The following is a 15,397-nucleotide window of genomic DNA, read 5'->3' on the forward strand; positions in this document are numbered from 1 at the left end:
TGTGTGTGTGTGTGTGTGTGTGTGTGTGTCTGTGTGTGTCTGTGTCTGTGTCTGTATCTGTGTGTGTGTGTTCCTTGCAGATATTGACACTGAGGTGATGTGGGGTCTTCAAGCCATTGTGGATGGCGACATCTGTTACACCTGGGCTGACTATAATAATAGGTCCGCTCTGCCAGCCTACAAACTTACAGGTAGGTCATACAAAAAGAAGAAAAAACCACTTAGAGAACATAAGGGTGATTATTTATGTATAAATAAACAAACCATATGTTTGAATAAACAAACCACTCAAGGTTACACTTATCGTTTACATGGTAATAATATAACAGAATCACTCATACCAACACGCACTAAGGACTATTTAACTTCAATCTCCTAACTACAATTACTACTATATATTGCTTGGTCACACACACAAAGCAAAGGGGTAAAGTAGGGTTTACTTCCAGTCGTGTACGTAAAGTATGGCAAGCCGAATATGACTGGGATTAAGTTTCTGTTCGATGTTCAAATTTGTTTTTAAGTAGCGTTTGAACGTATGCCTGTGTGGAGAAAAGTGCAGTACACATACGTTTTTTTCCTGTATTTCTTATTTCCCCTATAAGAGTCCTGTAATAGTACAAAAGGTGACGAAGTACAAATCGCCAGTGCGTAAATAGGTCATTTTAAGCCGACGACTTGTGTGCACCCGAAATGGGTTTTTCCTCTTTCTCTTAGCAAGACTTTGGTGCCAAGCGGTTAATCGCTTGCACCTGTGGCACTGGCCCCGGCCTGACCGGACCTGAACAGGGCAAGCTGACCACGAGAGGCATGCAGTTGCTCTGGGCCCCAAACCCACCTCCCCCCCCCCCTTTTTTTGCTCTTAGACTCTCTGTCGGTGCACATGCAGTGCTGCTGAGGTCAGCTAGACCGACCCAGACAGCGGACTGACCGCAGCGCGGTCTTTGTTCTGGTACTCCACCCCCCCCCCCTTTTTCCGCCCCTCCCCAAGATAAGGGACCGAAATGGCTGAGCTGGCAACTCCCGTAGTTGTACGGTACAGAGTGACAAACGTTTGAGTTCTGGAATATCTCTACCCTTTTTAATAACGCTAGGGAGATTTAAAGGACAGCACGTTTCGTTCTGCAGCTCGTTTCGTTTGGTGAATGAGTACCCCGCGAAACGGAACGTGAAACGAGACGGCATAGGCCGCAGACAAGATTTAGATGTATTCACGTTTCGTTTCGGAATGAAGGAAGGGCGATAAATCTTCAAGTGAAATTATCACGTCTGTCCTCGATCAGAATGGAAAAAAAAACCCCTTGGAGGTGGTCCAGAATCGGGCATACTTTGATTATTTTCAGTCCAAATAAATCACACAGACTTTGTTTATACAAAATGACATACGAAGCCAGAATAAAAATTCGATGCGATGACCTACTTCTGCTTCGCCATTTGCTTTCTCACCATGAAGTTGGATAAATGTACCAGGATCAGCACCCTTCAAAATATTTCAGTTCACAACAGTTGTCTACCTCCAATGAACACATTCTCAGCGCTGAAAGACTGTGAAAGGGTTGATGAATCTAGCAATGCATAAAATGACCAACAAATAAAACTGTTAGTGTGCAAAAATACTCACAAAAGTTGACGAAATATTGTTCGTTTTTTGGGGGTGGAAAACGTGACTGCGTTTTGACGTTCCACGTTCCGTTTCAGTTGACCTTCACCTTTCCAGCGAGAGACCCCCGAAATGATGACGTTTACCACAACTTCAAAACGAAACGTCCCGACGTTTCGTTTATTAAATCTCCCTATTGTTCTAATCACCTCGTTTTTGGATGCAACGCATCGTTTTCTCCCCTTCCTTTAGGTTGCTAAGATTAGAGTTAATGTTTTCTGTTTCTACACACATACGTACACATGCACGCACACCCTCTCTCTCTCTTGCTCCTTTCTTTTATTCTGCACCCTTTTCCTTGATATTCCTTTTATTCATATATTAAATACATGTAGCGATTTGTTCAGTAGAATACATGTTGGTTTCACGTTAGTCAGATATACTATGTACAAAGAGAATGAACCGGGTGTGTACAAGTGGCTTGTTTTTTGGTTACGGCGGTGGCCGTGGATGTATTGAGCATGAGTTTATTTTGCCGGTTGGTTTTATTGACAGGGATTTGCCATTAGGTATGAACGTCTGGTGTATGTTTTGTGTAACAGAGAGAAAGTAGGTCATTTTAAGCCGACCACTTTTGTACAGCCAAGTCAGAGCCTTGCTCTATTCCTTAGCAAAACCTTGGTGCCAAGCGGTTAAATGTTTGCACCTCTGGCACTGCCCCCAGCTTGACCGGACCTGAAGGGCAGGCTGACCACAGAGAGGCAGTTGTTCTGGCCCCCCCTCCCCCCTCCCGCGACTGGACTTTACCCCCCACGTAGCTGTAGGAAATGATTTGAGTTGAAGATTTTATAGTCTTCTTTGCCCCGTCTTTCTTGTAATGTTTTGATTACATCGTTTTTGGACATAACACATAAAGTCCCTTTTTGTTTTAGGACCATCTTTGTTAAGTTTGACGATCAGTTTTTAGGAAGGTTTTTATGAAGAGGGGCGTGTTCTTTTTACCCTCTCTTTCGTTTGCTGATTATTAGGCTTGACGTGTTCTGCTGCTATGTTCCCAAACACGTACTCTCTCTCTCCCTATGTTATTTTGCCATTCTTTTTCTCGGTGTCCCTTTTTGTTCGTATATTCAAAATATGTATTCAGTAGAATGTAGGCGTTATGTTAATCATATATGTGGCGTATGTGAATGTATAAAGACAGATGAAACCGGGGTGTGCCGATGTTTTTGTTATGGCAGTGACCGTTGTTGCTTTGAGCACGCAGCATTTTTGTGGGGTTTTTATGGGCATGGATTTGCCGTTTGATATGGACGTCTAACGTACGTTTTGTATACTAAAGGAGAAGTATTTTTGTGTGTAACCTAATTGCTCAGTCTTTAAGTGTAACTGGAAGTTTTGCAGTTCGTCTGCGTTTTGGTCTACCTACAAGTGTTTGGTATCTACAGATGCGTTGTAAGCTTGGTCGTTTGATGACATATGTATGTACATCGTTATTCATGTGTGTTTTCTTAATAGAAGAGCTTTTGTGCATATTTGAGGAGTTTAGCTTCAAGTGATAAGGAGGCTGGCAGCAGGCCCGGGACCCTCCGCCTCCCCTCCCCTTTGCTCCCGCGCTGCCAGAGCGAGATTCTGATTGGTCTCGCTAGGGTGACGTAGGAGGAAACCCCGTTAGCTATAAAAGACCCCTGTCCCCGTTAGGTCAGGAGGAGTTGCAGTGAGCTGGGTTAAAGGTGTGGGAATCTTTCCTTATGCTTGGTGCTTCTCCTCAGATTTGCGTGTGGTTTGGATGGTATGTGTGCCTTAGTGCCTGACCTGACAGACCACGTCCTCGATACGCAACTCTTGTCCCACTGGCAATAGTGAGCAGTGCGCGCTGTTTACTCGGTTACCACAAGGCTTATTAGGGTAGTGCGCGCTACTCTAAAGGTTACCAACACGCGGTGATCGAGTGGCGTCACTCGATTTTGTCCAGGCCCCGAACCCCTGCCCGATTTTTCATCCAGATTAGGACTTAGGTTTTGTTTTCAAAGAGTAAGTTAGATCGCTAGGGTACCTACGGGTCATGCCCGATTTTCCAGCATTTTAAAGACTCAGATTTTATTTGTTAGTGTAGTGTTTAGACTGTATTAAAGCCAACCTAGACTCTTTTTAGATATATTTTCTATGGAAGAACCCACGTATGTTTTCTTTTGATGTTTTTGTTTGAATACAATTGGAAATCCTATTACACTCTTGTTGACTTTGTATTTTGTTCGTCTGTTCGTCTGGTGCGTGTGGTTTGAATGCCATCCTGACAAATGTCCTTTAAGACCGCACGCACAGTAACACCTTAGACGCAGACAGTTTCCGTGAAGCTACCACCGCTCGGCTTTACACCTGTGTGTGTGCGCGTGTATTCATCATCGCATGCATGCATTTGCGTACTTGCATGCGAACTACGTGTCCGTACTTGTGTATACACGTGCATGCGTATACGTGTCAGTCTGTGTGTGTGTGTGTGTGTGTGTGTGTGGTGTGTGTGTGTGTGTGTGTGTGTGTGTGTGTGTGTGTGTGTGTGTGTGTGTGTGTGTGTGTGTGTGAACGTCACTTGTACCAATGTTAAGAATGCTTTGGCGGGTGAATACAAAACCCACATAAGAGCGTAGTCTATTTGAAAGTATGCAATAGATTTCTTTAGCTATGCCATATATTTTACAGAATATTGAGAAAAAATGCATCATCTATCAAATCAACTCCTGCTTTAGAAAATTACTATTGTATTGGTAAACGTACTGCGAAAGGTTGTGGGAAAAATAACACACCTGTAGAATTGTGGCCTTACTATCTCGTAGACACCTATAGTATTGCCTTACTATCTCGTGCACACCTGTATTGTGAACCTACTATCTTGTGCACACCTGTAGTGTGGCCCTACTATCTCGTGCACACCTGTATTGTGTCTGTACTATCTCGTGCACACCTTTATTGTAACCCTACTATCTCGTACACACCTGTATTATAACCCTACTATCTCGTGCACAGGTGTATTGTGTATGACCATACTATCTCATGCACAGGTGTATTGTGTATGGCCCTACTATCTTATGCACAAGTGTATTGTGTATAACCCTACTATCTCATGCACATGTGAATTGTGTATGACCCTACTCTCTCGTGCACAGGTGTATTGTGTATGACCCTACTATCTTATGCACAGGTGTATTGTGTATGACCCTACTATCTCGTGCACAGGTGTATTGTGTATGACCCTACTATATCGTGCCCAGGTGTATTCTGTATGACCCTACTATCTCGTGCACAGGTGTATTGTGTATGACCCTACTATCTCATGCACAGGTGTATTGTGTATGACCCTACTATCTCGTGCACAGGTGTATTGTGTATGACCCTACTATCTCAAGCACAGGTGTATTGTGTATGACCCTACTATCTCGTGCACAGGTGTATTGTGTATGACCCTACTATCTCATGCACAGGTGTATTGTGTATGACCCTACTATCTCATGCACAGGTGTATTGTGTATGACCCTACTATCTTATGCACAGGTGTATTGTGTATGACCCTACTATCTCGTGCACACCTGTATTATAACCCTACTATCTCGTGCACAGGTGTATTGTGTATGACCATACTATCTCATGCACGGGTGTATTGTGTATGGCCCTACTATCTTATGCACAGGTGTATTGTGTATAACCCTACTATCTCATGCACATGTGAATTGTGTATGACCCTACTCTCTCGTGCACAGGTGTATTGTGTATGACCCTACTATCTTATGCACAGGTGTATTGTGTATGACCCTACTATCTCGTGCACAGGTGTATTGTGTATGACCCTACTATATCGTGCCCAGGTGTATTCTGTATGACCCTACTATCTCGTGCACATGTGTATTGTGTATGACCCTACTATCTCATGCACAGGTGTATTGTGTATGACCCTACTATCTCGTGCACAGGTGTATTGTGTATGACCCTACTATCTCATGCACAGGTGTATTGTGTATGACCCTACTATCTCATGCACAGGTGTATTGTGTATGACCCTACTATCTCATGCACAGGTGTATTGTGTATGACCCTACTATCTCATGCACAGGTGTATTGTGTATGACCCTACTATCTTATGCACAGGTATATTGTGTATGGCCCTACTATATCGTGCACAGGTGTATTCTGTATGTCCCTACTATCTCATGCACAGGTGTATTGTGTATGACCCTACTATCTCGTGCACAGGTGTATTGTGTATGACCCTACTATCTCATGCACAGGTGTATTGTGTATGACCCTACTATCTTATGCACATGTGTATTGTGTATGACCCTACTATCTCGTGCACAGGTGTATTGTGTATGACCCTACTATCTCGTGCACAGGTGTATTGTGTATGACCCTACTATCTCATGCACAGGTGTATTGTGTATGACCCTACTATCTCATGCACAGGTGTATTGTGTATGACCCTACTATCTCGTGCACAGGTGTATTGTGTATGACCCTACTATCTCATGCACAGGGGTATTGTGTATGACCCTACTATCTTATGTACAGGTGTATTGTGTATGACCCTACTATCTCGTGCACAGGTGTATTGTGTATGACCCAACTCTCTCGTGCACAGGTGTATTGTGTATGACCCTACTATCTTATGCACAGGTGTATTGTGTATTACCCTACGATCTCGTGCACAGGTGTATTGTGTATGACCCTACTATATCGTGCCCAGGTGTATTCTGTATGACCCTACTATCTCGTGCACATGTGTATTGTGTATGACCCTACTATGTCGTGCACAGGTGTATTCTGTATGACCCTACTATCTCGTGCACAGGTGTATTGTGTATGACCCTACTATCTCATGCACAGGTGTATTGCGTATGACCCTACTATCTCATGCACAGGTGTATTGTGTATGACCCTACTATCTTATGCACAGGTGTATTGTGTATGACCCTACTATCTCGTGCACAGGTGTATTGTGTATGACCCTACTCTCTCGTGCACAGGTGTATTGTGTATGACCCTACTATCTTATGCACAGGTGTATTGTGTATTACCCTACTATCTCGTGCACAGGTGTATTGTGTATGACCCTACTATATCGTGCCCAGGTGTATTCTGTATGACCCTACTATCTCGTGCACATGTGTATTGTGTATGACCCTACTATCTCATGCACAGGTGTATTGTGTATGACCCTACTATCTCGTGCACAGGTGTATTGTGTATGACCCGACTATCTCATGCACAGGTGTATTGTGTATGACCCTACTATCTCGTGCACAGGTGTATTGTGTATGACCCAACTCTCTCGTGCACAGGTGTATTGTGTATGACCCTACTATCTTATGCACAGGTGTATTGTGTATTACCCTACGATCTCGTGCACAGGTGTATTGTGTATGACCCTACTATATCGTGCCCAGGTGTATTCTGTATGACCCTACTATCTCGTGCACAGGTGTATTGTGTATGACCCTACTATATCGTGCCCAGGTGTATTCTGTATGACCCTACTATCTCGTGCACATGTGTATTGTGTATGACCCTACTATGTCGTGCACAGGTATATTCTGTATGACCCTACTATCTCGTGCACAGGTGTATTGTGTATGACCCTACTATCTCATGCATAGGTGTATTGTGTATGACCCTACTATCTCATGCACAGGTGTATTGTGTATGACTCTACTATCTTATGCACAGGTGTATTGTGTATGACCCTACTATCTCGTGCACAGGTGTATTGTGTATGACCCTACTCTCTCGTGCACAGGTGTATTGTGTATGACCCTACTATCTTATGCACAGGTGTATTGTGTATTACCCTACTATCTCGTGCACAGGTGTATTGTGTATGACCCTACTATATCGTGCCCAGGTGTATTCTGTATGACCCTACTATCTCGTGCACATGTGTATTGTGTATGACCCTACTATCTCATGCACAGGTGTATTGTGTATGACCCTACTATCTCGTGCACAGGTGTATTGTGTATGACCCTACTATCTCATGCACAGGTGTATTGTGTATGACCCTACTATCTTATGCACATGTGTATTGTGTATGACCCTACTATCTCGTGCACAGGTGTATTGTGTATGACCCTACTATCTCATGCACAGGTGTATTGTGTATGACCCGACTATCTCATGCACAGGTGTATTGTGTATGACCCTACTATCTCGTGCACAGGTGTATTGTGTATGACCCTACTATCTCATGCACAGGTGTATTGTGTATGACCCTACTATCTTATGCACAGGTGTATTGTGTATGACCCTACTATCTCGTGCACAGGTGTATTGTGTATGACCCTACTCTCTCGTGCACAGGTGTATTGTGTATGACCGTACTATCTTATGCACAGGTGTATTGTGTATTACCCTACAATCTCGTGCACAGGTGTATTGTGTATGACCCTACTATATCGTGCCCAGGTGTATTCTGTATGACCCTACTATCTCGTGCACATGTGTATTGTGTATGACCCTACTATGTCGTGCACAGGTGTATTCTGTATGACCCTACTATCTCGTGCACACCTGTAGTGTGGCCCTACTATCTCGTACACACCTGTATTGTGACCCTACTATCTCGTGCATACCTGTATTGTGACCATATTATCTCGTGCACACCTGTATTGTGACCCTACTATCTCGTGCACACCTGTATTGTGACCATATTATCTCGTGCACACCTGTATTGTGACCATATCATCTCGTGCACACCTGTATTGTGACCCTACTATCTCGTGCATACCTGTATTGTGACCATATTATCTCGTGCACACCTGTATTGTGACCCTACTATCTCGTGCACACCTGTATTGTGACCATATTATCTCGTGCACACCTGTATTGTGACCATATCATCTCGTGCACACCTGTATTGTGACCCTACTATCTCGTGCACACCTGTATTGTGGCCCTACTATTTCGTTGTAACCTGTACTATGGCCTTACTGTCTTCTGCATACTCGCTGTTCTGTGAAGAAGAAATAAGCAATCGACTAAGAAGTAAGTAAAGAAGAAAAACACAAAACGACTTATGCCATGTTTGTATTTGCAGATAGGTACAACATCACATGCGGACACGTGGTCACTGGGCGATATTTTCGTTTGCATAAACGAGATTTGCCAGGCTCTGGACAGAGATATTACATTATTTTGTGTGAAGTTTATGTCATGGGTGAGTAGAACTTTCATATCACCATCGTCACATTTCAGTCACAGTCAGGTCGTACCTAATACCGACAAAAATATTTTTTTTGATTTACCTGTGTAATACGTGAGTCTTAGTACTCATCTGTGTCCGTCTGTATTGACAGTTGGCCATCTGTTCGTCCGTTGATCTGGGATGCTTTTTAAGCTTTCTTTCCTTTCTTTCTTTATTTGGTGTTTAACCCCTTCACTTCCCACCCCGTATGTAATACGTGGTCATTTTCGGTTTGCCCTACGCCCATAACCGTATCTCATACGTGGGATTTGTGTCAACAACATTTCAGGACATTTCTGAAAACTAAATGGGAGGTAACCACTGTCCAAGTACTTGTAGGGGTTCTATACACAGTTCTTTCCCATAGACCGTTCAGATATTGCTGTTATACTGTGGCAGTGAAGGGGTTAACGTCTGTTTTGAATCATTCAAGGTTATATCACGACGGGGAAAGGGGGGAGATGGGATAGGGGAAAGGGGGGTGATGGGATAGAGCCACTCATTCGCTGCGCGTCTAAATTTCCCCTGTGTTCCCTGCCAACGCGCGATTTAGAGCCATTTTGAAAAAAATATTAAAAATCAACAACACAAGATAACCTTACATACCTTATGTTTTTGCAAAGTTTGGAACTTACTCTTTTAGAAAATATATGAAACATTTGAAAGTACATACCTTTTGTTGTCTTCATATCCAGGCAAAATATCCAATTTGAAGCAAAACAAAAAAACTTTCTACGTCATGGGTTCATCATACACAATGTCATGATCGACACTTGCATTGCCCGAATCATCACCCAAATGATCGTCCATTGGCACAAAATCGTCACCAGAATCTAAAATATCATCTCCACTATCATCATCACTGAGGTCAAGATCAGAACCGTACTGAATAACACGTTCTAGCACTCTTTTCAAGTTACTACGTCTCAGCAGAACGATCCGCCATCTTGGAAAAGTCAAAACACGTGGGTCGCACACCGTCAACAAAATTTTTATTAATCCCAACAATTTAAGGGAAGGAACTGTTTACAGTGAATGGTACCACTGTAGACAGATAGAAGTTCATTGCAGGGGTTGTTTCCCTTGGTCAGCAGGACCGTTTACACCGTTAAAAATTCGTGATATCCGTCGGAACTCAAGTACCGGCATGCAGCCAACGCTAAACACAGGTGTCGGAATTCCAGTTCCGACACGCAGCGAATGAGTTAATTGTTTCTTGTTCACAAAAGCACTAATCAAAAAATTGCTCCAGGGGCTTGCAACGTAGTACAATATATGACCTTACTGGGAGAATGCAAGTTTCCAGAACAAAGGACTTAACATTTCTTACATACTGCTTGACTAAAATCTTTACAAACAATGACTATATTCTATACAAGAAACACTTAACAAGGGTGAAAGGAGAAACAGAATCCGTTAGTCGCCTCTTACGACATGCTGGGGAGCATCGGGTAAATTCTTTCTCGTCCCAACCAATATGGGACTTCCCCTAACCCGCGGGGGGCGCTTTTAAAGCTAGACCTTTGAAACTTTGAAACGCATCAATGTAAAAATATCCGACAACGGTTAACCCTGAAAGTCGACATTGACACTTTGCTAATATTTTGTTTGCAGTATTTTCAGAATGTGCTGAAACAAGTGTGACAAAAATGAGAGAAATCATTCGGACAGACTTTGAAAATGATGACATGACAAGATTCAGATAAATTGTTGGGTAGTTGAAGTGGGTTTCTACCCGATCACTTTCTGAAACATCTTCAGAGTTCATGGGCTAAAACTGTTACGTATACTAGTGTTTTTGCTGACATTTATTTGAAGCTGCATACACTTCCACGGTTTAAATTACCTTAAGACATGACCCCAGTTTAATTTACCACCTGTCAAATTCAAAGGTCACAGTCGCTCAGTAAATACAATTATTATTTTCTTCAACTTTCTTGGAGCTACATTTTTGAATTTGTTCACAATATCATGGTTGTATTGACTCACCTGAGTAATTGGTGAGTATTAGGATTCAGATGTGTGCGTCTATATGTCCGGCTGGCCTTCCGGTCGTGGACAACAAATTTGTGTGTGTGTGTGTGGTTCTTTTATACACATAGACACAACATAACATACAGTATACACAGAGTTTATCAACATAAGGTAAGGCTGTCTTAGCGCATACACACGCACATATCTAGACAAGACACAGACATAGACAGTAGGGTGGGTTGTTGAAAAGACAGGGGACATGGAAGGGGTGGGGGTGGGGGAGACTGGGGTTGGAGGAGAGGAGGGGGGGGGGTACGGGGGGTAACTGAGGTTGGGGGAGGAGAGGGGGGTAGGTGGGGACGGTGGTCACACTTAAGCCTCCAAGTATACATAGGGTTTAATTATCGGCATACAAGTACTGTATAACATGTTATGAATAAATGGGTCAGGGGGTATCACATTCAAAAATGTTCATACGAAATCAATCAATACAATTATCCTATGGCATCAATGAAAAAAGTGTCTGTATAAACACCAATCCTTTGCAAATTTACCATAATAATTATTTACACTAGCATTATACTGTTCGATCAAAAACCTTTGTTTGACAATTTTCACAAACACGTTTAGTGTTGGGACTGTCATATTTAACTTGGCTCCAAATATACTTTGTTTGGCAAGGAGAATAAACAAATCGAAAACAGCATCCGTATGAAAGTTGTCTAAATACCCTAAAATGACAAGCTCTTTTGACAAATTCAAATTACTGCAATGTGTGAAATTTAGGCATAACCATTCTAGTTCTGTGAAATCAGACCAAAAAAGATTAACTCTTGTGCACTCCCAAAACAAATGTTCTAAGGTTTCCTCTTCCTGTGTACAAAAGCTACATAGTGATGTGTCAGAAATTTTCATCAAAAATAACAGGCGTTGAGTGGGAAAAATTCTATGTAGTATTCTATATTGGAACCACCTCAGGTATGTATCTTGTGTAGTTCGCCTTATTGTCAAAAACACCTTTCTAACATTTACATCAAAATTCAATAAATTAGACCATTTTTCCTGGCACTGTAGATTGCCATCATTTTTCACAAAATGGGTATATATATATGTTTTACTCCACCTTTAGCTGTTTGTTTCCATACAACATCATTACCAATATGAAAAACATTGTTTAAAACTGCATCCAACTTTAATCTTTTATGACAATTCTTAACTGAGCGCATAACGCCCTCGAAAAAAACAAAATTCAGTTGTAAATTTGGATGTTTCAATTTAAAATCGTTATATGACAAAAACCCATCGGCTCTCATCAAGTGACCGACTGTAATAATGCCGTTTTCCATCCAATTCCTGTTAAAAATAACCCTTTCTTATCTATGCAAATATGTACATTATAATACAGACGCTCTGAAGCAAAATCACTCAAGGAGATGGGGACACATTTGCATGCAAAATGCTTATAATGTCTGAAAACATCTCTCCAGAAAGGATTCTGAACTCTTTGCATCAATATGTTTCCAAAAACTCACCTCCTCTCTTGTGAATGTTATGTACAAGTGGACACAGAGCTTGTAGAAGTTTAGTTACTTTTCCTTCACTACAAAGGACTCGCTGTAACCATGATATGTTCAGAGCTGACAAAAAGCATTTCAAATCCACCATTTTAAGCCCCCCCTCTTTAAACGACTGATATGCTGTTGTTCTCTTTGTTCTATCTTTCCTACCATCCCACAGAAATGAAAAAAAATAACCTATTCAAATCAAACAAACACTTATCATCAGGGTCTGGCAAACTCATAAACAGATGAGTTAACTTAGACAGCGCCAGACTCTTAATAACTGGTATTTTTCCAAAGGGGGTTAGCTTTCTTCTGGACCAGGACCTGAACAAATTCTCAATTTCTACCAATGGATGTTCATAATTAAGGGGAATAATGTTCAACAGAGGATTCAGTTCAAGATCTCCACACTCTGCTTCAGAAACTTTGATCTATCGTCCCCTAGCTATCTTTCTGACCTTCTTGATGTCTACTCCCCCTCTCGCTCCCTAAGATCCTCCGCAGACACCCGCCTTTTTAGAATACCATCAGCACGCACCAAAACATATGGCCAGCGCACCTTCTCTTACCAGGCCCCATCCATCTGGAACCAACTCCCGCATTCACCCAGGCACTCCACATCTATGCAATCATTCAAAACCTCACTCAAAACACACCTCTTCCCTCACTAGTCCGTTAATGACCACCCATCCCCCTCTCCTGCTGGTCCTTGATCTGTCTCTTTCTTTCTCCTTCTTCTTCCCTTTCCAGCTCTATTCTTCTTCTCTCAACTAACTTTATGTATCCAATAATTTATTTATTTATTTACGACTGTTTTTCCGTCTAGAATGCATGTGCCTGTAGTTGGTATGAGTGAGTGCGTCGCGTTCCCGCTGTGCGCCTGTCTGCGAGTGTATGAGTCCGAGTGTCATGGTCCTTGTCGATTTGTGTTTCGTATAATGTTCACTATGTATTTTATATTTTGTAAGCGCCTAGGGCTATATTTAGATTAGGCGCACAAATGTTCATAATAATAATAATAATAATAATAATGTCATCTAAGTTGACTGAAAAAACAATGCCAAGAATTTTAAATGTTACAGGGTTCCAACTGAGCATAAGTTCCGGCATAAATTTAATATTACAATTTTTATGTGAGCCAATCCAGACTGCCGTGGTTTTCTCATAATTCATTTTCAGACCGGATATAGAGGCAAATTGCTTCAAAACGTTCATGCATGCACAAAAGGAGTGTTTGGAACCATCCAGAAACAGGGCGGTATCATCTGCAAACTGGGATATTAATATTTTATCATCTGCCACCTTTATACCTTTTATCTCTGTACTCTGGCGGATCATAATGGACAGAAATTCGGCACATATTAGATATAAATATGGTGACAATGGATCTCCTTGTCTGGTACCTCTTTGTACATCAAACCAACTGGAATATTTACCATTCACAGAAACACATGATCTAATATTATGGGTACATCACGAAGCGTCCCGGTACCGAAGCGTCCCGGTACCAAAGCGTCCCGGTGCCGAAGCGTCCCGGTACCGAAGCGTCCCACTATAACGCGTCACAGGGGTACCGGGACGCTTTGGTACCGGGACGCTTCGGGAAGCTCCCGCGCAGTAGGGCACGAAGCGTCCCGGTACCGAAGCGTCCCGGTGCCGAAGCGTCCCGGTACCAGTCACCACGCACATCCTCGGCTCGCATGCCAATGTATTTATAAAGCAAAGGGAATGCCTGTAATTCACACAGAGCAATCAATTGGTCTTAAACGTGCACAAGACAAAATCTTTCATACTGGGGGAGCGAGCCAGTCTGAAGAGTACTCGGGTCCAGCGCGAGCGTTTTTTATTACCCAAATGAACCCAAATGAACCCAAATGATACAATTTAAAAGTCGGAGGCAGAACTGAAAAGACTTTTTCCGACGCTCACGCTTAGTGAAGCCAGAAAGCGTGTGTGGTAACAGACATATCCCTCTTGTGAACGGAAGCCTACGGACTTTCCCCCCGAACTTGTCCACACGGGTACAGTATTTCCAAATTGGTGTGTTGTGAGTACAGATCTAAAGTAAAGTTGGGGAAAAGTTGGACAAAAAGTGATTTTTTTTTACCGAAAGCAAATCAAGGTCTGTGCAAAATTAAAAAAATCAGTGAAGTCAAGGTCAAATCAAGGTCAAGATTAAATTTTTTAAAAAAATGGTTAGTCAAGTCAAGGTCAAATCAAGGTCAACAAGGGCGGATCTGGGGGGGGGGGGGGTTACACGGGTTACGTAACCCCCCCCCCCCCACCCCCCAAAAAAAGAGGTAATTTATTGGCTCAGGATGCACCAGATAGCTCTATTTTGCTTCTTTGGATAAAAAAAAAAATCCGGGGGGGCATACCCCCGGAACCCCCCTGGAGGCTTAGGCGCCTTCGGCGCCGTCAACTTGTATCTTCGCAGTCATTTTGTAAACCCCCCCCCCCCCTCCAAAGTGAATTGATCCGCCCTTGGTCAAGGTTTACAAAAAAAAAAGTCTAAGTCCTGTGACGCGTTATAGTGGGACGCTTCGGTACCGGGACGCTTTGGTACCGGGACGCTTCGGTACCGGGACGCTTTGGTACCGGGACGCTTCGGTACCGGGACGCTTTGGTACCGGGACGCTTCGGGGTGTCCCCAATATTATTATAAAAAGTGAAAATCCATCTTTTAATGTCACCACCAAAGTTGAATTTCCACAGACATTTATCAATGAAGGACCAAGAAACGTTGTCGAAAGCTTTTTCAAAGTCAATGCACATTAAGAGGCCACGTACGTTATGCTTAATCACATAAAATAGTGTATCATATAACAACCTTACGTTTTGGCCAATGTACCTTCCTTTAAGAAAGCCTGTCTGATCTTCATGGATCAAGTTTGGTAACACAGACTTTAACCGTTCAGCAATACAGGATGAAGCAATCTTATAAACTACATTCAACAGTGTAATGGGTCGCCAATTTAAAAAAAAACCTGTTATCCTTTCCATCCTTTGGTATACAGGTAATAACTCCCTGTCTCT

The 15,397-nt window shown here is 42.6% G+C and overlaps 1 protein-coding gene and 1 long non-coding RNA gene across 3 annotated transcripts in view; one reads left to right on the forward strand and one right to left on the reverse strand.

Annotated features, from left to right (window-relative positions):
* Positions 1-15,397, forward strand: part of LOC138972612 (uncharacterized) — a 198,220-nt gene that overhangs the window by 55,818 nt on the left and 127,005 nt on the right. For both annotated transcript variants that reach the window (XM_070345269.1, XM_070345270.1), the window contains exons 4-5: positions 81-191; positions 8,679-8,798. In XM_070345269.1, coding sequence (XP_070201370.1) covers positions 81-191; positions 8,679-8,798 — 231 coding nt within the window. The remainder of the gene's footprint in view (positions 1-80; positions 192-8,678; positions 8,799-15,397) is intronic.
* LOC138972619 (uncharacterized) overlaps positions 1-15,397 on the reverse strand; it is a 101,371-nt gene that overhangs the window by 20,509 nt on the left and 65,465 nt on the right. The gene's annotated exons all lie outside the window — the stretch shown is intronic.

This window comes from Littorina saxatilis, linkage group LG8 (genome assembly GCF_037325665.1).
Source record: "Littorina saxatilis isolate snail1 linkage group LG8, US_GU_Lsax_2.0, whole genome shotgun sequence".
NCBI classification, from domain to species: Eukaryota; Metazoa; Mollusca; class Gastropoda; order Littorinimorpha; family Littorinidae; genus Littorina; species Littorina saxatilis.